Source organism: Halyomorpha halys, unplaced genomic scaffold (genome assembly GCF_000696795.3).
Source record: "Halyomorpha halys isolate HHAL.00 unplaced genomic scaffold, Hhal_1.1 Scaffold54.1, whole genome shotgun sequence".
Classification (NCBI taxonomy): Eukaryota; Metazoa; Arthropoda; class Insecta; order Hemiptera; family Pentatomidae; genus Halyomorpha; species Halyomorpha halys.
In genome coordinates, this window is record NW_027108734.1 from 904636 (window position 1) to 931853 (window position 27218).

General features: G+C 32.5%; 2 protein-coding genes across 14 annotated transcripts in view; both read right to left on the reverse strand.

The window, feature by feature from the left end:
* LOC106692383 (tubulin polyglutamylase TTLL6) overlaps positions 1 to 19279 on the reverse strand; it is a 37960-nt gene extending 18681 nt beyond the window's left edge. For 2 of the 13 annotated variants that reach the window (XR_001344953.2, XM_014438305.2), the window contains exons 1-11: positions 13428 to 13747; positions 8407 to 8583; positions 8215 to 8341; positions 6011 to 6163; positions 4733 to 4886; positions 4055 to 4185; positions 3151 to 3307; positions 2663 to 2763; positions 2093 to 2221; positions 1786 to 2011; positions 798 to 997 (exon numbers count right to left, since the gene is read on the reverse strand). Coding sequence is in view for 12 of the 13 variants with exons in the window: in XM_014438305.2 (XP_014293791.1) it covers positions 798 to 997; positions 1786 to 2011; positions 2093 to 2221; positions 2663 to 2763; positions 3151 to 3307; positions 4055 to 4185; positions 4733 to 4886; positions 6011 to 6163; positions 8215 to 8341; positions 8407 to 8583; positions 13428 to 13458 (1586 nt within the window). In the remaining variant the exon portion in view is untranslated. Of the gene's footprint in view, positions 1 to 797; positions 998 to 1785; positions 2012 to 2092; positions 2222 to 2662; positions 2764 to 3150; positions 3308 to 4054; positions 4186 to 4732; positions 4887 to 6010; positions 6164 to 8214; positions 8363 to 8406; positions 8584 to 13399; positions 13749 to 19181 lie in introns of those variants that run through there. The other 11 variants (XM_014438306.2, XM_067047038.1, XM_024358515.2 and 8 more) reach the window with 10 other exon arrangements.
* A 2566-nt stretch (positions 19280 to 21845) lies between these two features.
* Positions 21846 to 27218, reverse strand: LOC106692385 (ezrin). Its single transcript, XM_014438313.3, has 2 exons — positions 27132 to 27218; positions 21846 to 23025 (listed from the first exon to the last, which is right to left on the reverse strand). Exon 2 carries the CDS (start codon positions 23005 to 23007, stop codon positions 21940 to 21942), a length of 1068 nt encoding a protein of 355 aa, XP_014293799.1. The 5' UTR covers positions 23008 to 23025; positions 27132 to 27218; the 3' UTR covers positions 21846 to 21939.

Consider the following 27218-nt stretch of genomic DNA (forward strand, 5'->3'; position numbering starts at 1 on the left):
AAAGGCGCCATATTATTTTTCCTTGGAAATAACCAAAATCCCGGAATAATACCGAAAACCCTCATATGCCCACAATATACCTGCAATATACCCCATTATAAACAATTACCGGACTATGACCACTGGCGAATACCTTTACATGTAGACACAGTAAATATAGGGGTGATACCTACCCACCTGTGGAATTCTTATAATATCAAGTGCACAACAAAAAAAAAAACAAGTAAATTAACAATGCATGCATAGGAAATAATAACTGAATTATGTAAACAAAAGTTAAATAATGAAAAGAAATACATGTATACAGACTGGAAAAGAAAAAAAAAAAAGAATATCTTATCAATTAAAAAAACAAAACAGTAAAACTAACAAAACCTATAGGTTGACTTCACCTTAACTTAACTGCCCTTGTTTAAGCTGATTAACTAAATTACACTCTTCCACAACAGAAAAAAGGAACATAAAACAAAAAAAAAATTAGAAAAAGTTTTGTTCAAACCCCACATAGACCTTGGATGTACAGCCAGAATACGGAACTGTCCATTATCTCCTTTTCGGCTGCCGTCTCACCTTCCCTAGATGTGTAAAGATGACCCCTGCCAAGTCTTTGATCTAGAACACACTGACGAAAGTGCAATCCAAATCTGCATTACCTTGATCCCTCACCAGTCACTGTCTCACGATCTCCCCCTCTCTTATGATTCCTCTACTCGGCATCACCCCATTATCTACATAGATATCGCCAGTGTTTGGTTTAGCTAATATAACCGTAAAATTAAAATGAAAATTTCACTAACCTGTGATTGCTCAAAGGAGAGCTTGGGGTATTTTGTAAATCCTTCAAAAGTCTATTTGTTACATTCCTTTTATCCTCAATCATGACACTGTGTTTTATATTTTTTGGTAAATTGAGAATTTTAAAGGTGTCTATAATCAAAGCTTCCTTCACTTCCCGGTCGATGGGTGCATCGGTATGAAAACTAGGAGAATGGTTCACCTGAAAAATATACATCAATTTGTGTCAGTCCTTAGCAAAAATAAAATTTAAAAAGCTAAATTTTTAATTAAATAAATATTAATATTGATGATTATTTAAATATTATTGTTGTCCATTTTATAATAGAATTAGATCTTATCAATTATATCAGTGGTTCCCAAACTGGGAGCCACAAATGAATGCCATTTTCTCAAAATATTACAAAGAATAAAATTAATGTAGCAAATATGCAGTGCATTCTAGCATTTACTTTGTACTATTTTTTATTCTTGTCCTATTCAATGGTCCCCAGAATAATTGTGCCACAATGTTTTTTACTCAACAAGGGTGCCAAAAAAAATTTTTTTTACAAATTTAATTTAGCCCAAGAAGGTTGCAATGATAAAAAATGTTTGGAGTCTGCTGAAGTATGTAATAAAAATGCACATATAAAATCAATGAATTTTCCTGTCCAAAATGTTTTTAACGATCATGCAAGTATGATAGTGTGCCTGTAATATAACTTCATAATGATCATTTAAGTATGATTTTTTTTTTTTACAGAGACGTAATTTCAGTCCTAAAGTTAGTGAAATATTGACAAATTTTTAATCTGAGACACTTAAGGCCTCTAATACTTAAAATTAGAGAGACTTGAGGCCATTAAAAGTATTTTATGAATAAATTTTTATAATTTTTTTGAAACACATCATAAGCTCCGAATCTAATTTTGGTGCATATTATACTGTAATCTGATTTTACCAATATGAAGTATGAAGTAAATTAATTTTGATTTAAGTTTTTCTTACCTCTAGTAGATAGGGTTTTAAATTATTATCTAGTATCAAGTCGAATCCAAGAAGTTCGAAACAAGCTTGCCTATTACGGTGACTTGGAAAAGCAGCTTTATAGTTGTGCTGCAATGTAGGTAGCGCTAAGAGAACCGTTTTTATTATGACATCATCAATATCATCCCATAGCTTGCTAACATCATGAAACTGTCTCCTCAAATAATCATTTAATGTGCTCAATTTCCTTTAAATTAAAGACTTTTTTTAAAAATTTTATATTCTTTTAGATTTAACATGGATCGTGATTGTAATAAAACTAGCTGACCTCTTACTTCCCTCTTCTGGATCTGCTATGTACGTCCGGCTAAATTTATTAACTGAGTAGTTCGTTAAATGCATATACATATTGCACATGTTTGTTCTATTAGGCTCTTTATAACGTTTAGTAGCGAACCTAGAACATTGATAAAGAATTTTACTATAAATTAAATCATCTATTAAATAAATCAATGGGAATGCTGTTACTCAACAATGTTATTACATCTTTTAATTACTAGAGATAGAGAAAATTATCATATTTTATACAATACAATACAACACATACATTATATAATCTAATACGTACAATTACAATCATTCCTAACAGGCATCTTGAACTAGGCCTGCAATAGCGAACCCTCACACATTCTTTACATGTAGAAATAAATGAATTAAGTTAAAACTATATAAAATTCCTTTTATTTACTTCAGAATAATTTTGAATTTTGAATATTACAATATATATATATTTGATTGAAAAATAATCTTTATTCTGAGTCCTAGTTCCCTAAAAGCTTATTATATATATTAAGTATATATGATAGATGAAAATTTAAACAATTATATTTGTACTCACCTAACTAGACCTTCGTTGTAAACATATAATCTTAGTGGATCGCAAGATGTTATCAACACATAAACCCTCAAGTCAAATTTAAAACCATCGATCAAATAAGGCTGTAATGAAAACAGTTTAAGTGAATGAAGGCTTTTGCCCTCAATATCCATAGAACTTGTTCAACTTGATTTTATGATTTTGAAACAGGTAATACTACATATGATTATTAGTTCTATTAAACAAAGTATTTATAAAAATGAAGATAAATTGTAATATAGATAGATACTAAATAAATGAAAAATGTTTAGTAAAATAAAACATAAGCAACAATGAAGGAGAATGCTGATTAAATAAATTCTTAAAATTTCTTCTAGTAAATGGCGACAGAGAACTGATAGTAGAAAAACTGATGATTTAAAGGTAAGTGAGATATAATTTTTATAATAAACTTTTTGATTTCATTAGTCTTTTCGATATTATTGTTTAGTTGTCAAATAATTACATACCTTCGGAACATAGACTTGGCAGATAGTACGATCCAGACTAACTAGGTCTTTCACGGTCTTTGTCAGCTGTATTCCTTTCCCTTTACAACCAACATCTGGCTTCAAAATGTATGTCGTGCTTTTGTGTCTTTTGGAGTATTCAGTTACTTCTCCTAAACTTTAAAAACAAAAATGTATCCATAACAAACTGAAATAACTTTAATAGTCTTGGTACACTATATCGACATTGGTACACAGATTTAGGTATAAAAAAAATATTGAAAAGTAAGTTGTAATTTGTCTAAAATAAACCTTTAGTTATATTTATCATAAAGTTAGTGGCAATGTACTTAGCTCCACTGTAAAGTATCCCATCAATGTTATAAATTCAAGTGTGCTGTCTGGAAAATAATTATTTTAAAATACCACTCAGTTGTTTCATATAAAATGCTAGTTTTTGGAGTGATATTAATATAATATAATAGGAGTTCATTATATTGTAATTTAGTAATCAGTAGTCCTTATAGCTAGCCAAATATTAAGTGCCCATCAGACCAAAAAGTTCCAATAAATCAACATTTCGTGTGATAAAACTAGGTATTGTAGAAAATCAGTATTATTTTTTGATTTTTAATTAATAGTTCATCTGCAATTACTTTATAACTATAATCATGAATAAAATTGTTGATGGCAACACTTCTCCAGTCCAGGGGAAAGCTTGGCTCTTTGATTGTGTTTGAATCTGTTTGCTTGTAGCATCTATCAGTGCACACATACTCTTTTTTTTTATAAAACCCCCCCTGATCCACAACAGGCATCTACTAAAAACTTTACCATTGCAAATTTTGGGGGAATAAGCCAATTTAATAAACAAATAAACTTTTTAACAATTTGCAAATTTTAACAATAAAATAATAAAACATACTCTATTGGTAGAAGCCACGTTCTTGGTGAGAAGTCATAGTCTTTTGGAAAAAGCTTGCTCATGCGGTTTAGATTCCTTGCTAACAAATCTTTGCGGCAAATTTCTGCCATTCCAGGGAAGTGATTGATTTTCTGCAAACCCAAAAAAAAAAGATGTAGGGATATTTATAAAATATTCTTCATACTGATTAACAGTAGTTAATTCTCAATTGTTTAAATAAATTTCATTTATAATTTATTCAACTAATATAAAATAATATTAATGTTTTGATTTAACTTTTTTTTTTTTTTTATTTCAATAGTTTTAATGTTACTGATTCACTATTGTAATACAAATTCCCTTATTCTTTAATATGTTTTGATTGATAAGAGATTTGCTGTCTTTAGTTTAATGTGCATTAGTTATTTTTGTGACCAATCAAATACAATGTAGCAATGCTAAATTAATTCTTTAAGTTTAGTGTTAAGTTATTTGTGTTTCAGTTATATTGTAGTTTATAGCTTTGATGGTGTCTGAATTAGTGATACACTAACAGGTTAGCTATGCTTCTGATTGAGACAGTAGAGATTTTAAATAAAACTAAAATTAAATTTCCGCCAACTTCCCTCCTTCCCCCTTTCCCTCTAAAATAATACATTAAAATATTTTAATATAATAGATACTTCAATCCAAATTTACCTGATATCTCCGTAAATTCTTAATTCTTTCGCATGTTACAATGTAATCACTCCATAGAATGTTCCAATTTTCTTGAGATTCCCTCATTCCAAACTTGGATGCAATCTGTCGAACAATATCATACCTGCAGTGTGCCGTACAGATATAGTTTGGCCTGTAAAAAAAATGAATAATTTTATAAATATTGAGGACAAAGATATCACAGGTTTTGGAAGCAAAGGGCATCCAAACCCTAGGGTAATTCTTGGCAGTCCTAAAAGAAAAATCAGGTTGGCTATTATTAGCAGCGCAGGTCATTAATAAATCAGGTTGGCTATTATTAGCAGAGCAGATCATTAATAAATCAGGTTGGCTATTATTAGCAGCGCAGATCATTAATAAATCAGGTTGGCTATTATTAGCAGAGCAGATCATTAATAAATCTATCAAATAAATAGTTCATGAGAAAATAAAGTTTTAGTTAATTTATATGGTTGGGTGGAAATACAAGTTATCTGCCTGCGCCTCAAGCAAATTTATGCTGTAGTGATGAAAAAATTATTAATTAATGATAATTTCACAATTTTATGAGTGACTAATTCTTATAATTAAGCAATGAATTATATATTCTGTTTTACGATATATAGTTAACAAATGGCTTACTTGCTAATTAATATTTAAGATGATCAATAAAGGATTATTTGGATCTCAACAATACAACGCAAATATAAAAGTGTTGAGAGAAGCTTCTGAACAGCTGGAGGGTTACATTAATGTAGTAATGGAACACAATTATTGTAGAAAACCTAAAGCTGATTCAGTAATAAGGAAATGGGACTATAACCAGAATAAATGGCATACTAAATCAGGGGAATCGATGAAGAATGAGAAGTAAGAAAAAAAGATTTAAAAAGTCATTTTAGACTCATGATGTATTGTAGCCATGACAATTAATAGAAAAATAAGTGGCTTAGCCTTGTAAGCTGGACAGGAATGGATGCCTATGATGATTGTGATTCCTGATATAAACAAAATTATTTTAAATGAATATTTTTTTCTTTTTATTTCAGCCTTTTTTTTGGGTCTGTGCAGGTTGCTTGGACCATGTCAAATAAACTCCACACTACGCTGCTTTAAAGGAGGCCCTCTTTCAGCAAAAACTATACTGTTATTGAATCAAGAGACCATCAGAGGTAGGAAAGGAGTAAAACCTGATAAGAATCTGTTATCTGAAACCTGTTAAGACTAAATGACTCTCAGTTCTTCAGATTCTGCAAACTGGAAGGTGAAATGGCATACCACTTAACATGCACAGGTGAACGTCTATCAAGTCGATTCTTCTGCTTTGATGAAGTAGTTAACTTGCAATTTCTGTAGAGATTAGGCATGACAATTTTCCTGCCCAAAAAAGGACTAAGTCGGCTGATAATATCCTTCCATGATGAATTTAGGCTGGGTAAAAAAAAAAAAATATATATGATAGCAGTTAAACCAAATAAACTATAAGATGTGGTCAGAAAAATTGGTCAAACCTCTCTACAAAAACTTCTCAATAAGTCTACAATTACTGTTTAATAGACGTATATAATCAACAGATTAATGTTATAATTATTAATGCTTATTGTACAGTTGCCCTTTTTCATATTTACTTTCCCATACCTGAGGAAGATCAGCCTACTGGAGGTAACTTACACTAACCCCAGTGACTCAAATTTTGAATAATTTTCTGGGACACTCAAGTCTGAGATATCCTGCCATAATCCACGAATCTTGACCAATCTGTCATGTTCATGTCATTAAAAATGACTATTCTACTGTGCCTGGACCCATTGCTGAACCATGGTTCTCAGAAACTTCAAATGGAAAGAGAAGCCCAAAAGAAAGAAGTTGATCACTCCCACCTTCTCAAGTTTATGTTGCGGTAAATAGGAATTTATTCCATTTATGTAATTATCTTTTAAACAGTCCATTTAATCGCCAAATGTTTACTGAATATAAAATGTAGCGAATGCTATTTTAAGTAATATATTACTACTTCAAAAATGGAAATACATTACGTTGTTCTTGACAAATTCGTGACTAAACAAAGAAAATTTTGCAAATGGTTATTTTATACCTAATTCTTCCATCTCGCCAATAAAGCCCCTGCTTTCTGGTTTCACTTTTATCTATTTAAAAAAAAAAGCATTCCCAAATAACGTGTTCAGGCTTTGATTTTGTAATACTTAGGATTATTTACCCAAAATTGGTGAGATATGACCCGATAACAGCCTTTACCAAGGTTTCACTATTAAGACCATCACTGTATAGGTCAGGCATAGAAGTAAAATGATTGATGGCGTTTGGGTCCAGTTTTTTTTAAATGTTTCTTCAACTACTTCCCAGATCTCCTGGGCAGTGGTTATATGGAATGTTTGGTGGACGAAGGGTATGCTCTGTGAAGCATACCCTTCAACAAGTTCAATGGGTTCATGTCAGAAGAGGATTGTTGTCACTCCTTTCTGTCGGTACTTGTCTCACAAATTCACGCTTGGGTGATCCTTTTGAGTTGAAAATTCTGTCCATAATTGTTTGCTACTATGAATTCGAAGATATCTCTTGGATATACCTTAGTATTCATGGCAACCATTTGAATGGTTCAACTCGTAGAGTTCTGCAGCCCAGAAAGCCCAAAATTGAATTATCAACTCCCACTCTTGATTTGCAATAAAGGGAGTCTCCCTTGAAATCTATTTGTTGATCATTAGGTTGCCTAACAGTGGTGCACTCTGAGGCACATTAATAATATATTTAGCAATTGAACCTTTCAGTTAATACTAAAACATCAGATAAGGAAACAATGAGGCAGTTTTTGCTATAAACTCATAAAATATATGGTATCGAACCCTTCCCGTGGCCCAGCTGCTCTTGAAACCACTGCTCTTTGGGTTTCAGTTCAGTTACGAGGTCGTGTAATATAGTATCCTAAAACATGATTCAGCTGTCCTTAAACTGGGATTTCTCAAACCACATGGTTTCCTGGGAACCTAGTGAACTCCATCTGATGGGAGCGTGTTTTCATCTAAGAACAACCAATTTCTCTACTCTAGCAGTTACCGATTTCTTGCCTATTGAAGACGTTGTCCAATTCATGGAAGAAGAGTTGGGCTGGCAATGTCTTCCAGTATCAAGATTGGATATCGTGAAGAATATTTCATAAAATTTAATCAATTACTGATGTAGGTCTGTTGCAGTTGAGTTCTTGTTATTTTTTGCACTCGAGACTAACTAACGATCTTTATCAGAACCTAAAATGCTTTTAACTCAGGTTATTTCATAAGATAGGTTATGTATTTCGTAAAATCTATTATCAGTGATAAATGGGAATCTGAAATCCAATTTAGGACTGAAAAAAGAATCAAGCATCTTTTTTCCTGATCCTTTTTATATTTTATTGATGTATATACATTTTTTTTTTTATAATAGTATATTTGCTGTTATTATGAAACGAATATTGTACTTACTTGACTTTTTTCGGTTTCGGTGCTGGTGGGTTAAAGGAGGGTCCTTTACCTGTTTGTGTATCTTCTTTTTTCTCCATTTTACAGAATTCTTCATTTCCATTTTGTAAACAATCCAAACATTTTTTCCCTAAAAGCAGACTTTAGGTGACTGATGCAACTCTAATTGGCCAAATAACTCATAAAATATATTACCACTTAGGTTGCAATGAATGCACAATTCACCATTGTAGAAATGAGGGTCCTCGTCGGAAAGGTATTTGAACGGCCCAAGCTTCGGAAGAATAGGACTATTCAGCATCATCCCAGGATTAGCTCTTACTTTTTTACTTCTTATACATTTTTTATTATTTTTGATTTTTTGTCTACTATCTGAAAAAAAAATAGTGAATTACAATTTCAATTTAGTTAAAACTATAAAAACAAGATAGAAATATTTCATTGGGCTCAGTAAATTAATTAAGAACAAATTTTAATTTTAAACTTGAATTATTCAAAATATTAATTAATAAAATTAAATTAATACACTTATTTTATACTAAAGTATAATGTACTTCATCAGCAAGGGAATTGAATGGTATGGTAATCATATTGAAGCTCTATACCTTACGCTTTTCTTACTTATCGTCAGTTTGTCCACTCAACGAAAGAATTGTAGGGGACATGGTGTGAGGGCAAGCTTTTGAATTAGGGACTTTGTTAAGGGTAAATAGGAAGATGAGCACACTTTAATTCCTCGGCCCTAACCCTATTCTAATATGAGTGTCCCTTTGTTCGGTTTTTCACTTATTCTCGAAAACGGTGCGTCCCTCAGAAACGCTCTATTAATAATATGCTCTATTAAAAATGAAATTTCACAAAATTTCCTCAAGGAATGATTATACTATTTTTTTCGTATCCTACCGTTTTCGATATAGTTTAAATCCGACAAATTGCGGTAAAATTGATTCTCACCTTATCTGTCACACTTATCTTTTTAATTCCCCACCCTTTAATTTTACAAAATAATCAAATGAAAGGAAGTTAAGAACTATTTTATTTTCTTCAAAAGTTTATATTTCATACTCATTTATCTTCAACTGGTCAAAAGATTGGACAATTTGATATTGTTTGCTGAATTTCGTGTTCTGTAACAATTATGTCTTAACTAAATTTGCATGTAAACTATACTTAATCCAGTTAAAGGACACAGTTTGCTTTCCAGTGTTACCAGGCGATTGCGAACTGTACAGAAACGACGTGGCAATCAAACGGTTTTGGGGAGGTTCTGGGATGAAATGAATCAAATCCTCCTCTAAAAATAAATTCAGCTAAAAGAATAGTCTAACGGACTCTTCATAATAAATTGAAGGAGTAATATGGTCAGAAAAGTGGTGGAGTGGGGTACTGGAGGATTACTTCGTTGGTATAACAGATAACCCAACCTGCCGTTTATGTTGACGGAGAACCTTTTAACTCAAGCCCTGTATTACAAAACATAAGTTGGGAGGAGTGCTCCGACCGTCGATGAACAAGGACCTACATTGATGCTCTCTTAAGGATTATCCCCACCTTAGATCGCCTTTTCAGAGCTCAGTCTGCTACCACACCTCGAGCAGGTAAGAGGTGTTTTTCCACAGCTCCGAATAGAGGTGCTCTAGATGTACGGAGATAGCGTATTCGTTAATATTTTTTGTGTTCACTACCCGTGGCACCAGGTTTTGTGTTTTGTTATATTTTTTTATTGTTGGACCTAGGTGGGTATATGTGGACAGGAGTTTTTTTTTTTTATAGTAAAATTGTTATCTTGAGTGGGGACTGTAATTTCAAATTCGCAATAAAATCAGACAATTAGAAAAAAGTGATTTCCAAAAACACCCCATTTACTTAATTTCTTACGTAAAATAAGGTCTTTTCAATATTGACTATGAGGGTGTGAACAAAAAAGTAATTGAAGTATGGGAGTAGAGTGGTGGCAGTGAAAAACCATTACCAAAAGTAATAAAATCCCAAATTTATAATGGTGAATACAAAATGAGGGAGGGTAATCCAAGGCTGACGGGAAGCGGCAGTGAGGCGGACAGAGATTAAGGGCCTGACAGACGGTAAAATGATGACGAAACACAGGAGACCAAAAAGAAAGAGGGCATGTGAGGAGGAAGAAACACCCCAAAGTCCCCAGAAGCAGGAAAGCTTAGTCAAAGGGCCATCAGGATACAGGATCTGGTCGGTAAGTATTTAGAAAGCAAAAAAAATCACAGTTGAATGCCAGAGATATATCGACATGCAGACCAGGGAACTGTATAATATTATAACAGGGTCGGAAGCCCAGTGAGACATAATCCCAGAAATAGTGAAGAAAACAGCAAATAACGACGAACTTCACCGAATAGTTGGGAAAAAGGTATCACAAATTGTAGCTCCTATGGTGGCAAAGGCTATAGGAGACGCCATAGGAGCTGTATACGGTCTAAGAAAGAAAGAATGGGTCTCCCACACACTTTAAAGGGTGTCAGGTCTAATTGGCGACCTGGAGGGCAAGGTATGTTATGTCAGGTGGGGCAGAGTTGCCTTCGCTCCGGTCTCAGCCTACATGCCGCCGCGACAGGTGAATGTAAATATTAATGCAGTGGATAATATAGCTGCTATGGAGGCTGTCGCGCTTAAGTATAAAAGCATGATAGTCTGTTCCGATACCAATTCGTTGAGCACGCAGTTAAAAAAAGAATACTACAGGGCCAGGCGTAGGTACCAGGAGTGTAGAGACGAGGATAGGAGGTCTGCACTCCGAGAAGAATCTAAGCATATCTCTACAAGGGAGGTCGCAAGGATAAGGAAACGCCAAAAGCCTACCAACCTATATGCTTCCTCCTAGTAGCTATTAAGGTGCGGATTGAAGCATATGATCGTCCACAGCCTTAGACCCATCCTATGTGCTGCAAGCCATCCATCGCAATTCGGCTCGTCCCGTGGCAAGGGAACTACGAATGCGCTGCTTAGAGAGCGTAGGAATGTGGAGGTGAGGGCGGAGAAATATGTATTATTCATCATTTTTGGCATCACTTCCGTCTTCGACGGCGTTTGGTGGCCCCGTGTACTCCAGCGGTTGCAAGAGCTCAACACCCCTAGTAATCTATACTCCCTCGTAGGTAGTTACCTCAATAAAAGAAGTGTCAAGATACCTATTACCTATCACGAGGTCGAGAGAAAAATCGAAAGAGGATGTCCGCAGGGTAAGCTCTGTAGAAGCTTATATTCGATGCGTTGCTGGCGGAACTAGAGGACAAGGGGTTCCTTGCCACGGCCTACGTCGACGACCTTGCAGTCATCGTTGTAAGTACAGAAGAGCCAGACTAAAGACAAAAGCAGAGAGGTGCGCCAGTCTCGTAGGAGAGTGGTGCGTGAAAAGGATGTTGAGGATGGCAGCATCCAAGACTCAGGTCTTACTCATAAGAGGCTCCACGGACAGGGATCATCCTATTATCTTGGATATCCAAGAGGAGAGGGTTAAACCGGGTGAGAAGGTGACATGTCTTCGTGAGAGGATAAGGAGAAGATTTGATGCCACTTCTCACCTGGTATATCTAAAGGACAGGGTGACCCTGTCACTTAATAGATTAAGTAGGATAGGGGTGCGTTTTGGGGCCTCAGCTACCCTGCAACTATAACCATATATAAAGGTGTTATCTTGGGTTTTCTGAAGTACGCATCCCCTGCGTGGAGGCGAATCCTCACGCAGGCCCAGAAGAGGAGACTGACCACCATACAGAGATTTGCTCTGCTGAGGGTCACGAAGACATACAGAACGGTGTCGCATGAGCCGGTGCAAGTGCTGGCCGGAGCGATGCCTCTGGACCTCAGCCTTAGGGAGGATGTCTTTAAATATGAAGTAAAGACAGGGACTGGAAGCGCTACCGGAGGAACTCGGAGAGAGGATCGGTGAGACTCCGAACCTATGGAGGAAAGTGCTGCGGGAGGATTCAATAGAGGAGTGGAATGGACGGTGGGTAGCAAGCCAGAAGGGCGCTGCTTCGAGAAAATTCTTCCCCAACGTACTTTCTAGATTGAAGGCTAAGTGGGTCCTCCCGGACTATTGGGTCTCACAGATCCTAACAGGACACGGGGGATTCCGGGAAAAGCTAGCTGCATAGCTTTGGAAAGAACATCGACCCCCGTTACCCCACGTGCGGAGTTCCTGAAACAGCAGAACACTTAGTAACAAATTGCTCCGCCATGGAAAGGCCGGGATTTTCGCCCTCGTCGAGTTGGACTTCCCCCGTTTGATGGAAGAAGATAATCAATCACCAATGGTAATCAGAAATATCTTAGGGAAATATTTTTTCTAGTTTTTATTTTTCAGCTTTTAAAATAGAATTTCTGAAAGTAGTTCAAAATTGGATAATGCCTTAGAGATTCTCAGATTTCTGGCATTTAGAATCTATTTAAGTAAGATATCCAAAAATTATGGTTACACATCTTGAAGGATGGATAAACGGTATAACAATTAGGAATGCTGGTAAATGAATCATCCTCTTGGGGAAGTTACTAAAAATTATAACGGGTAGCTGAAGTCAATTGAATTGGTCTTAAAAAAGCACTACAATTGAGTGGATTAAAAAACGGACACCTTAGTTGATTCTCATGATGCTCTGCCCTCAAGTAATGGGAACCGCTTATTAGTCGGAAAGACTACGTGCACATTTTATCAATGATTTTTTTTTTTTTTTTACATCTAAGTGGCCATTTCTGGCATACGGAATGCTTATCTGACAGGTTATCTACCTATTCTAGCCAGAGTGGGAAGGTTCCGTGTGATCGCCACGAAATAAGTCATCCCGCTATAACTTCAATTCGAGGTTGCTAAGTTTAGGCCTTAATAAGCGATTACTTGATCCAAAATAGAAGAACACAGTGTTTTTATTTCGGCCCAAGTTGGGGGTCAAGTTTTTCATTTTGTGGGACTGCCACTCAATGAAAAAAAGTCCAAAGTCCCAGGTCGGATTCTAACCGGCCCCGCCAGTAGATCTCAGATTGGTAAGACTGCGCCTAACCATGTGAGCTACGGACGGCCTAAAAATAATGTTTAACATTTCAAGGTTGATCGGAAGCAAGATTAGGGTCAAGACAGGGGAAAAAAATAACTTTTTAAAACTACTGACGAATTATAAATGCCAAATAATCAACAAGATAATACAAACACAAATGTTACCATTTCCATTTCTGGTGATATTGCTCACCTATCATTTTTAGGATTGTTCTGATATCCATCACAAATAGGGATGATAAGTCTCAAAGCTCATGGAAGTTTTTTTTTTACGTGTAACCATTAGTTGAATGTGCTCAACTTTAACTTTGTTGGCTCAGAGAAAAAGAGATTTTAGGGTTCATCCAACTGACAGTTCCGTCAACATCGGGAGTTCTTCAGAGTGATTGATCAACTTGTTATTAAAAAACAGTAATTCTTGTGAATCAGCCGTAAAACAGAAGCAATAAGTTTTTCTTAACATACAATTGCCTATGGATCCGCTACTATTTACTATTTACTTTTTAAATTTTGAGTTAATACTTAAACAATTTTAAATATGAGAATGAAAAATTGCATGTGGGCGCTTAGCAACACTGGTGCTACAAATTATTTAGTACATCAATTTTTTTTTCTATTTCTCATTGTTAGTTCTAAGAACAAAATGTGATAAATTAAATTTGCTTGATGTTAATTACGCTAGGTAAGTCATTCTTCTTTCTTTTTTTAATATTAAAAACAGGTTTATTCATTAACTAAGCAATAAAGTCAACAATTATAACCTTATTTAACAACAGATAATTTTATCCATCCAATTTTTGATAATTAATAAGCAGTTTCTGTTAGGAACTTGTACAGGTCCCTTAGAATTTAGTACAATGATACTATGACTTATTGCAAACTATTAATTGGGATTGTTTTTTTTTTTGTAATCATTTTTAAAATTTTAAAAGTTTCAATTGGCTGAACATTGTCTTGAACCTGTCCTGTTGGTTTGTGAATCTATGAACTGATAAATAATTCAAATATATAAATTTCAATTTTTTTGAAATGATAATTAAAAGCATTAGACCGCCTACAAAACATGAAATTTGTAATTTTTATTTAATTTTTTACAAATATGTAATCAAAACAATTTATATATGTGAACTCTTTTTAGATATTTGTCCATAAAATATGGTAACTGATAAAAGGAAAATTTTCGGTGTTCAAATGTTTATTAATTAAAATGTTTTCTCTTAAAATTGGAGTCACCTATCATAATTTATTATTCTTTTAAAAATACAAATTTCCTACATCTCTGAAATCAGCCCTGAAGAATAAGAAAAATCCAAAAACTTATATTCACAATAAACATCAGTAATATGTTTTACGACTCAGTGCCTCGAATTTATTGTCCAAACCGATTTGTGTTAGAGAGAGAGAGAAATACTTTATTTATCAATGCTGCCTAAATACATTAGATTGCTATCTCACAGCATACTTATCAATCCGTAATCGGACATATATAAATTACACATACATGGTATAATCAGAAAAAAAAAAGAGATACAATAATAAGATATAATAAACAATTTTTTTCCCCCCCACAGTTTCCTTTTACAATCCATTTCGGTCTGTACAACAAATACAAATGTTTCATTTATTCCTATTTTTCTTTCTCATTTCTGCTCCTCCAATTTCACCCTTTCACAATTATTCAATTCACCCGATCAACAAATTAGCTCTCCGGAATTCACCCTCCTAGATCCTCTTCAGTGACCCGCTAAACAAATTCAATATTAGACGTTAATGTGAGATCAGACCATCATTCATAGTCACAGCAGTAGATCAGTTTACCAAGAACAAACAAATAGATACATTTTACGAGAATAAGACTAACATATATATTAAAAGGAAAATATAATAAAAAACCAGTTACAGGAAACACTTGAATGGATAAATAAGTTTAAAAAACACCAAAAAAAAAAAATTAGTATTAATAAAATAAAATATTTAAAAATTACCGATTAATTATATTATACCTTCTTAATTGTGCTGCATTACATTATTATTATATAACTATGTGTATTATTTTTGAAACACATATAAAAATTCAATATTGTGTAGAGCTGTCAAATGGTGAGTTGCCCCAGATATTTCTTAATTTATTTCCTTTCAGAAATATTTTGAGGACATATTTATCTACTACTGAGGCAATTTTGTGATGAAATTGCTAAGAAATGTGTTGAGGTTTATTAACTATAAGTATAATAATTTAAATCTACTGTGATAATCTAATGATTGAAGACATTAAAATTTTACATAATTGACTTAAATAATAATATCACTGAAATATGAAAAAAAAAAATCAGTTTTTACTAGAGATTATGAAATACTACCCTTGTCCAATAATTTATTTGGAGAAATTTAAAATAAGAGGGATACTTTACAAGTCATAAATACATTGAATTAATAAACTTATTTTGTTTAAATATAATCGAGTTGTTAGTTTAAAAGATGAATTATTAATGCCAATCTAAATTTTTTTGGAGAGCTTTTTCAATATGAAGTCCAACAAGAATTTTATATTCTATAAGTTTTGTAAAACTGAAATTATAAAAATATATCTTAATTAATTTTTACTTGTTTGTTTCTTTTGTAAATTTTAAATAATTATTCTATGAGAAAATCTTAATAAAAATCTTTCTTAAAGAGAATCTGACAAGTCGAATTTGTATAATTGAACCTTTTAGCTGACTGAATGACTGAATCCTTAAAATCAGTCATTTTAATGTTAAATATGGTAAAATCTATAACAGTTTTTTTCTTTTCTTTTTTTTAACAACTATTTTAGTGGTTCGGCCATGGAGAGAGATGGTAGCCCCTATGCAATGATAGCTGATGGTAAGAAAGGAAGATATCAGGACCCTGTTTCATAAGAAACTACAAACTAATACTATTAATCTTGTAGTTTGTATTTGGCTCAATTTCACAGATTTATACAATTCTGTCAGATAATTTTTTACTTTTAAATTAATATAATATCACTGATAATCGTCCCCATCATGAAACAAAATGTATTAGTGCTTGTATTTTATAGTTTGTGTACTTGTATTTATGGACTATTACTATTGACTTTCATTACGAAACAGGTCCCAGTTGGAGGTCACATTAAGTTTGCTGTGGCAACCGAAATAGTATGGTTCTATATTTTCAATAGATTAATAAAGCATTATTTGAACAATATCAATAAATATTAATTCAAATTAATTTACACTCTGTATTGGTATTTATTCTTCTATTTTAACGCTAGGTTTTTAGACAAAACTATATTCTAAATTTTACTGTAGGATTTATAATTGAGTTATATGAAATATATAAAAATGATGGAACATGAGGTAGAATTACTGTAAATCAATAAAACTGAACATAATTTTCTAGCCATAATAGAAAGTGTTATCTCTATTTAGAAATTTTTGAGATCGACGTATTCTGTAAATATTTGAAACAATTGATGCATTCTTTATTCCCTCCCTTACTATCCCTTACTTTTCTTTAACAACCAATCGATTCACTTTTAACCCACAATAAAAAACCTTGGAGTCACCTTCAACCAACACTTTTCCTAGAATAATCATGTTTCTCAGATCACACGAAAATCCATAACTGTACTCAAACAATTCCTAAGATTCCGTGATTCCATTCCTTGTTATATCCATCAACTCCTAGTATTCTCTGTTGTTTTCCCCAACTTTGACTATGGTTTCTTGGTCTATCTGCAAGTCTAGAGTTGAGACTGAAGAGACTCATAAATTTCTTCATAAGATTTATCTTCAGGTTATCCTTGGCGCTCTCATGTTCCACATTGGTCTACTGAGTCGAAGTGGCTCTATCCAACCTCCCGAAGGCAGTCCTCTTTGGTGTTTTCCTATTCCAAATTTTTAAAATTAAAAAACCGATCTATACCCTTGATCTCCTCACTCTATGATCATCCGTCTATTCATTAAACACCAGATCTCAACCAATCGATTTGTATATGTTTGTCATCAACCAGACTATTGTTTTATCATCGTCTCCTAGGGTTTTTGAGATATCTTGGTTTAGTCCTAAGCTATTGAGGTGTGGTGTAAAGTATGGGTATTGCTGGAAAATATGGTCTATTGTTAGATTGTTGTTGCAATACTGGCAGTTCAGAGGCGTTTCTTTTGAAATAAGATAGGAGTGGGTGAGCCTTGTGTGACCTATTCTCAGCCTGGTCAGTACAACTTCCTCTCTATGGCATTTGCGACTGGAGGTACTCCAGGGCTTGACATCCTTTTTAATAATTTTTAATTTACTCATTGGGCTTTCATTCCACAAAGATTGCCTTTTATCTTTGACATCCTTTCCAAGAAGTTGCTCATCTCTGATGGAGTTAAAATTGCTTTACCTCGTCTTGGAAGCACGAGTGCTTCTCTTGCAGCATGATTGGCTAGTTCATTCCCTGTGATTCCTACGTGGCTTGGAACCCATATAAATGTAACTTACATACCCATATTGTGTAGAGTTTTTAAGTGAAAATGGATGCAGGAAATTTTCGGATGCTCTGGATACATACAATCTTAATTATCAAGCTTAATGAATCTGTAATTATTGTTATGTTGGTGTGGTTCAAAGACAAACAGAAGTGAAGTGCTGCTGCTATTACATTTAGTTCAGCAGCGAATATGTTGCATAGTTTGTGGAGTTTAATTTTGAACGTTGAGTCATTAGTTACAAAGGATGATGCTGCTGATTGGTCTGATTTTGATCCGTCTGTATAGATTATAAAGGATTCAGGCATGTTTTGAATTAGACGAGAAAATTGGGCTTTATATTCAACTGGTTCGGTATTATTTTTCGAGTATTTGGACAGGTCGAGAATAGTTTTAGGACGTTGGAAGTTCCATGGTGGATGATTGTTTTTGCATTTGTCAATTGTTATCGTTTTAAGAAAAGCGATAGCCGAGGAGTCTTTCTGATAACGGAAGTGTTGAATTTTGTTTTTGTCGAAAAAGAATAGAAAATTTTGGTTTAAAAATATATTTATGTGTCGGATGTTTTGTTTGTGGATATAATTTTGAACTATAGTTTATGGCTAATTTAGATCTTCTGAACGAAAGTGGCGATAGTCCAGATTCAGCGCACAAACTTAGAATTACCTGGCAATACTATATATCTGCAATAAAAACTAACTGCACAAAAAAACTAAACATTATCCGTTTACTAAGCCATACCTTCTGGGTTGCCGATAGATCTAGCCTTCTTAAACTTTATCAGGTATTAATATGCTCGAAAATGGACTACAGCTCATTCGTCTAGTTCCTGAATAGTCTAATTGATAAAAATTTAAATATGCTCCGTGTTATTAGAAAATTTAATTCTTTATAAAAATATTACTTTTTATTTTACTTACTGCCTTGCTTAGAGGAGCTTAACAAGAATGCCTCAAGAATTCCCCCTGAACAGTTAATAGGTATGGAAATTTTAATTTTGAACTAAACTTTAATATTGTACTCAAAATTATCACTTAGCATTTAATTACATAAATTTCTAAATACTTTATAAAATTTAAAACTGATCTATAATTACAATTGCCTACAGTTAGCAAATATTGTTTCTGTTTAAAAAAAAAAAAATTGTTGAAATTCAGTTCAACAATTGTAAGTTTATAAAAATCTATTAACCTTTTACAACTCAAGAAAAAAAATAATTATAGAGAGTAAATTTATTTTGTGATGTGAAACAGAACTGGTATGGGGGGGGGGGGGTGGAACAACACTGATCAATTATTGCATAATAATTTTTATATTGTGATAGGATAGTATTAAAGTAATAGTATAATTTAAAAATAAAAAAATGCTCATCGAAACAACAAAAATATTTAAAAATAATACTAACAATTTTGTCATAAATTAAAATAATTTAGATTAGATTTATTATACGCAAACATGAAGTAATAACTTACCTACAAAATGAGCGTTTTTTCCTTTTCAAGAAATTTTGATGTTTTTAATTTTGTTGAATAACCTAAAAGTTTATATAAGTGGTTACTAGACTGATAACATGTGATTTAGATTATTTAGTTAAGTTTTGTTTGATTTCTGTTGGTAATTAAATATTTTAAAGAATTCAATAACAGAATCAGATCTTTCATTGGACTTGGCTTTATTGCCAACTCTTCCAAAGTAAAATTATGTTTACGTGGATGAGACAAATAATGCTGTTTGCTGGACTAGTGGTTCTTAAATTTATTTGTCTGACGAAACATTTAGATTATTAAACTGAATTTGGGGCACTCCTAATACCATTATTTTTCTTTTTCAAGAATCTTAAAGATGTGAGTGATAAAATTTAGATAAAAAAATAGTAGTTTTTTTTTTAAAGTGTGTTAGTTTATTTTCAAACAGCACCAAAACTTTAAAAAAAAAAATTAATTTAATTTAATTCTGTAAAACCTTCATGGTACCCACTTTGAGAATAATTATCCTAGATAGTTCATACATAATTAATTTACACCAAAATTACCTTATTTCAAATCCGATTCTGTTTTGGATCTCTATTTTATTTAGTTTCTATTCTATTCTATTCTATTATAGTTATGGAGAAATCTATTTTCTCTGGGAGAGAAATAAATCTATTTTCTAATCTAATTTATTTTTATTTTCTATGACTACTGAACTTTTATCCATGTTTAAAAAACATTTTAGAATTTTTGGTAGGTTCTATTTTCACTTCGTTTGTTATTTATTATAACTTGAAAGCTGTACACTACAAAACATTCTAAATGATCATACTCAATGATAGTTAATGGTCTAGATAGATCCTTATTGCACCAATATTAGTAATGAGATGTGAAACAGTTTTTGTATTATAGTTTTATGGAAACCGTAATTATAACAAATAATTAATTCAATCATTAATCAAATGTGTGAATGAAAATAAAAATGTAGTTTTAATTTTAACTAAATGTATTGATTGGTATCAAACTTTCAACTGTGTTCAATTAATCTATTTACTTTCTCAAATCTAACTATGGGGAAACTTTGTCTGGTTTGCTATTATAATAGGAGTTTGCTTGAGTTCTCAGTTAGATTGAGATTAAATTGGAGTAAAGGATTATTTGAAAAATAAGAGGACTAATTTGAATGGTTAAATGGTTAATTTTGTTTTAAAAGTTTAATTTAATAATTTACATTATGTGGCTTATCATGTTCTTCTCACGAGCCCTTATTTTTTTTTTCTTTTAAGCAAAGGGTTAAACTGAAAAATTTTAAATAAAATATAATATTTTATTGAAATATCATTTTAATTACAACATACTTCATTTTACTTATATCTATGAGGCATTCAGTCTTAAAACATGATAGCTGACAAAATGAAAACTTTTACATTGTTAACATTTTAGTTAATTACAATATTTTACCTTCAACCAGAAATCACTTAACTTAATATCAACATCATTCTGTGAAGATAACATGTTTCCTAAAATTCTACAATTTCAGTTACCATGTTTTATGACCAAACTGCTCATATATTTCATATTTAGTTAAGTGAAAGTAACACACCAATAACAAGAAGAGTGCCAGCAAATTTGGTAAGTGCAATCAAATCAGTTTACCAAGACCTAAAGGGCATTGTAAGACTTAATGGTCAAACATTGTGTCCTTTCCACTTTTGTAAGGGAGTAAAGCAGGGAGACAGCCTAAGCCCACTACTGTTTGTCGTCCTTATGGATCAGATATGGAAGATGTGTAAAAGGAGATGCCCAAGAGCACTAGTAAGTTTTTGGAACCTAACTCCAATACTGGCTCAATCCATGATATATGTAGATGATATCTTACTGATAGCTGACTCTGAAGAGGCTCTTCAGACATCCTTGGATGAATGCAATGAGGAACTGAAGATAAGAGGTTTATAAACCCTAACAAAAGCAAAATTATGTATGTCGGAAGAGAAAATGCAGAGACTAGGATTTTGTTTAATGGTGTACCCATAGAACTTGGGAATACTTATCTAGGGACCATAATAAGTAAAGATGGTAAAATAGACTAGGGGGATCTAATTCGATTGAAGAAGGCCAATGGAGTGTACCATCAGATTTCTAAAACTCTTATAGGCAGGCAAGAAGTAAGCAGAGATGCCAAAATACAGATATTTATATCTGTGCTCCTCCCAGCTCGATCAGAAAGCTGCCCAGCCCTCGACAAGCACATAGAAAAACAAAGAAAAAAAAATAAACATCAGCAGAAATTAGATTCCTCTGAAGAATACTTGGTAAGACCAGGAGAGACTGTCAGAAATGAAAGGATTCGGGAGGATCTGAGTATGAAATCAGTACGTGGCACCATGCAAGAGTGGCAACTGAAGTGCAATGGACACGTCTGTAGAATGGACAATACCAGAAAAACCAGTTGGTATTTTGAAGCTAGGTCGGAAGGAAGATGTTCTTGTTACAGACCCAGGTGCTTGTAGTCTGAGTACATTGTAAAACTAGGGACAGCATGAGACTGCATCATCCCGGAGATGATAAGACCAACCAGAGATAGGGACCGAGACTGTGACTCCATGCTTGATGGCACACAGGAATTAGAGGAAGAAGAAGGTAAGTGAAAGTAAACGATTACAAAAAAACATTTATAAAATAATTTATTGATAACAATATAATGTAATGTGAAGTAGCAAGACATAGATTCTTGAATGACAGAACTATTTTAAAATTATTTTCAGTCTGAAATATCTTCTTCCTTCAGTGTGGGCAGTTGTATGTAGGTTGAGTTTCTTTTTTTGATTTTTCTCATGATGGAATCACCTTTTGTTGTCTCAACTGAGTGTAACTCTTCAGTAGACTCTTTAAATTTCTCCTTTTCTAATTCATTATAATGCCTTGGTTGTGTTGGCAAATATCTGTTCTGAACATGAAGGTGATGGTAGCCAACAGCAAGCTCAAAAATGAGTCTTGCTGTTCTCATGTTCTTCATTTGAAAAACATATTCTTGTACAGTCTGTAATACGAGACGGACAATGAATTTCTTGCAAGAATAGTGAACCATTTTAATGAAGACCCACTTCAAGATGGTCTTTGGAAACAAAAGGGTCTCTTTGTATATGTTGATACCTTTGGGGTGGATCCCAATCCAAACCATTTCGCCTCCATTTTCAGCTTTAAAATAACTCACTCCGTACATCCCTAAGTACTGGGCAATCTTGAGATATTCAATTTGCGCTTCGATTGGAGTCAGCCCTTCATGATCTTTGTGCCAATCTTTGAGACTGTCTCCCCAGGCAGTAGGTGACATAGTGTATTGGGATAGAACATTACTCGGGATGATGGATGCTGGATCTATGGAGTAATGATCGACGTGTGGCCAATCACTCTCTTCTGCTTGAAGTACATAAGAGGCAAGCAGAATGCTAGTTTCAGGAGGACAGAATATTGTGCCTGCCACTATTTCTTTTTTACACTGATTGTATATCAGTGAAATCGCCACATTATCACCCAGTTTTCCTATCTCTTCAGGAAAATATTTTACCAGAAAGAATAATGGAGTTGTGCCATTACTTCCTATAGTATGATATACTTTTTTTCCTGGTCGCAGCCATCCTACACGTTTCTTCTTTCCTTCATACTGTAGACCAAAATATTCAAACTGTTTGACTCCTAGGCAACAGCAAACTTGGATAAATAATTCTTTACCAGTTGTCTTAGTATTTATTTGTAAGCTCAACTGCCCTGTTATATAATGAATGATGACTTGAAAACTATTGGAAGAATTTTTCTTCAGAGATTTCATTGCTCTTGAACATTATCCCTGTAGGTAAAAAGAAAGGATTAAAAAAAAATCTTAAACTTTATAAATTTTTAATTGAAACCTTCTACATTGGAACTTGGAAAAATGTACAGATTAAATTGATTCCAATCTTGAAAGTTGGTTGAATTTTTTTAAAAATTATGTTAAATCCTATTTTGAAATATCTCTGATCCTTTTTGAACTACTGAATGGTTTCCAATGTAATTTTAAGCATAATTAGGTAGTTATTTGGGATTTAAAGAGTAAGGAAATGGGATGGACTGACCACTTTTTTTTCCTTATGTGATTCTAAAATGGAAGTCAGGTTAACTAAAAAATCAGGTCCTAAAAATTATGTTATGTATATTTTTTATTTATTAGAGTTATGATCTAATTTAGTCTATAATATATGATCGAAGATGTTTGATACATTAAAAAAAAATTTAAATTAAGTTCCAATATATGGTTTATCAATATGGACATAGATTGCCAGAGTCTATGACCCTATCATTTTCAACATGCTTTATCTTCTATATCATATTTATTCCATCTATAACTTTATATTTGATATTTCATTTTGTTCTATTTTTTTCATTTTTTATCAATATTATCATCGAATGTTAAATTTGTATGTTATCATCTTAAAATTAAACATTTGGATGATAATATTGATACAAAGAAAATATAAAACATTATATAACAAATATAATTTTATAGATAAAATAGATACATGATATAAGAAGTAATATATATGTCCAAATGAGTTAAAAAAGTTGAAACATTCTATATAATAAAGGTCTAAAGAAGTGTGGAGGGTTTAACTTTTTCTTGATATAATATAATTATTATAACCCTTGAAAAATAATTGATAGATACTAAACAAATTTTGAATATGTTGTCTATAATCATCAGACAAATTTAAAAATGAAAGTTCACTATAAAACACTTACTACTTTTTTAATCATCTAAAATTGATTTTATTATCTATGAGGAGATGAATGGCCGTGCGGTCATAGAATAACATAAATAAGTTAAAAACTTATTTATTGGCACCAACTTTTATTTTGTAAATGATTATTATTAAATTAAATTATTCATATTTCGTTGTTTCTTTGCATTATATAACTTTATATTTTTATTTCATTAATTATGTTATTTTACTTACATATTTAATTACCTATATATACATTTTATTTCCCACTTCTTTCATTACTTTAATTTTATCTATATTCATTCTTTACAATTATTAACTTTAATCATTCTATATATCCTTAATTTTATCTCATTTTTTGTTCTTAGCCCTGATGAAGGCTAGAAATACTGATCGAAACGTTGGCACCAATAAATACGTTTTTAACTTATTTATGTTCTTTACGGACCGCACCCCCAACCATCTTTTCATCATATATATTATTCACAGTCAACTATCTTCTCATCATTATGACTTTATTATCTATTATTAAACTTTATTTTTCTATTTATTACTTTTTTTTATATATATTTATAGTAAATAGAAAGCAGTAGCTTTCATCTATAATTTTTATCTACTAAATTATATATATATATAATCTATCTGTATTTGAATGTATGCATATAGTTATATCCTTGTAGATAATTGTTGAGGTTTTCTTTATTTTTAAAAATTTTAATTAAATAGCACTTATATGCGAAAATACGATTTTAAGACTTCTATGTGTCTATATTATTATTTTATTATGAAATTTTATTTTTTTTATTTTATTCTATGTTTGTTATAGAGGGAGGAAGAAAAGGAGAGATGTATTGTGTGAAGTGAGAAAATATAAAAAAAAGAAAACAGGAAAAAAATAACAAAACAAAAAAAAAACAATAAAATAAAAAAATCATGTATTACTATTATATATTATAAACTTATTGTACACTGCTTATACATTATAAGAATTTTAAAATAATTGTTTACCTAGGAATGTGTGCTACCTAGGTATCCCTACCTACCTAGGGAAGTAAGCTGTGTTGGGCAGTAAACATTTTTTGAATAAAGTTTTGCTCTCTTTTGAAGAGGTAATAAAATTGAAAATAAATTAATGAATGAGAAATAAAGAAAAATCTCTTTGAATGAGATTTGACTGGAAGCTTTTGTTTTTCACATAGTTCTCCTGGGGTAAAGGGCGACGCCAATTGATTTCAGAGGTCAAAAAACATCATTATTCATCCAAAAATGAATTTATATTAAAACTTTTTCATAGGGTTATAGTGCTATATTAATTAAACAATTGTTTTAAAATGACGGTTTGTTGTTGATAAAGGGAGGGGAGATGTTAAACGAAGATGAATGGTAAAGAAAATGTGTTTAGCATTAATAAAAAGTTAGTGATTTTTTAATTATTTTTAATTTTTAATGATTATTTAGTATTGTACTATTCCAAATATAGTACAGTAGACTGCATTTACTTTCTTTATTAAGGTCATCCCACAGACTTTCCTAAAGCTATTAGAATTGTTATATATTTTCTCCAGTCTTGAGTACATTCTCTGAAATTTCTGGACACCAAATAAATAAAAAAAGACTTTTTCGTCAGATGTGCCGCTATTCAAGCGAACAGCGATATGTTTTCAAAAACCATTTTATATGTTAAAATAGTTTTTTTTAATTGTGAATTATATTTCAGTTTTGAAGATGAAATGATTTAAACTCGAAATATAATTTAATACTTATTCGTGAAAGAGTATGATTGATTTACAACCTCTTCTAAAAAAATAAGCTAAATCCTTTGTCGGGATTTGAGATCGATTTTGTGGGCAGGGACTGCTTCTATATCTCCTAAACATGTTCCAAGGGCGTACTCAGGATCAAAACTTAGGGGGGCATAGGGGGTAAACCATAGTCAATCAGGGGGGCAAGCCATAATTAATCAGGTTGTGACATTGCAGTACAGAAAAGGCAAATGAAATCAAAATTATATACAATTTCGTAGTTCTTTATTTGTAATAACAATTATTAATTGCTTGAAAAAAATTTTTTTTTATTAAAGTAATATTTTTTTCCACTTATAGGGGGCCAGCTGCTCCCTCCTGCCCCGGCTGGGTAGGCCCGTGATGTGTTTTATTATTATGTTTTCAACAATGAAGGACTCAGTTTTTTATTGCTGTCTCAGTTCAACAGTGTAACATTTCAAAAAATGGCTATTTTGTGATATTTATGTAAACTTAGCCATAAGGGTAAGATCTATACAGTTCAAAACTATACTAATAAAATAATAATAAAGGCCTAACGAATCCGAAGGTTCGATGCCGATACCATTAAACGCTCTCTGCATACATCCTTCCAGTGATGCCAAACCCAATCAGTTTTAACGCAATCCTCCCATCTACGTTTCGGTCTACCCCGCGAACATTTACCCGTTGGTTCAGTGTTTATTACCATTTTAAGGATCCGCTCGTTACTAAGCCCTACAACCTTACATGCCCATCTTATACGCCGCAATGCTGTAACTTGAATTATATTTACCGGATGTAGATTCCTTAATTCAGCGTTGTGTAATCTTCTAAATTCTCCTGTTAATTCATCCTTTTTTAGTCCGAATATTTTGCGTAATACTTTATTTTCGAAAACCTTAAGACGCTGTTCATCTTTTAGTGTAAGAGGCCACGTCTCACATCCATAAAAAACAGTGGGAAGGATGATAGTTTTGTAAATTCTAATTTTTACGTTTTTCGATAGAAGGCGCGAGCTAAGCAGTTTCGAAATTGAAAAATAACCATTTCCCGCCTTCAACCTAGCTTTTATTTCCTCATAAATTTCGTTTTTTTCTAGTTACCTTAGAACCTAAATACTTCAACCCATCTACCTGTTCAAACGTATTTCCTCTATATCTATATCACCGAACTTTGATTTTATTAGTTTTATTATGATTCTGTGTTTTACTGTATAGATTTTACAGCTTATTGCAAAGATTACGTGCATGTATTAAAATAACTATTTTTTGTGATATTACACTGTTGAAGTGGAATAGCTAAGTATATTTTTCATTATTATTTATTTTGCGAATTTGACTTATTTTTTCGTACATAGAGGATATTGTAAGGAATATAATCCTTTTTTTCTATTATAATCCTAATATAAAAATTATGCAATAGGTGAAACTCACATGCTATGTTTGGATTGACAACCTTAGAACGGGACAAGCTCCAGCAGACTACTAGGTCGCAACCTGCGCCAACAGACCCAACCCGTA

Bases quoted from the DNA above. Each gene is read 5' to 3' on its own strand.
- LOC106692385 (XM_014438313.3), bottom strand. From the start codon at position 23,007: ATGAAATCTCTGAAGAAAAATTCTTCCAATAGTTTTCAAGTCATCATT.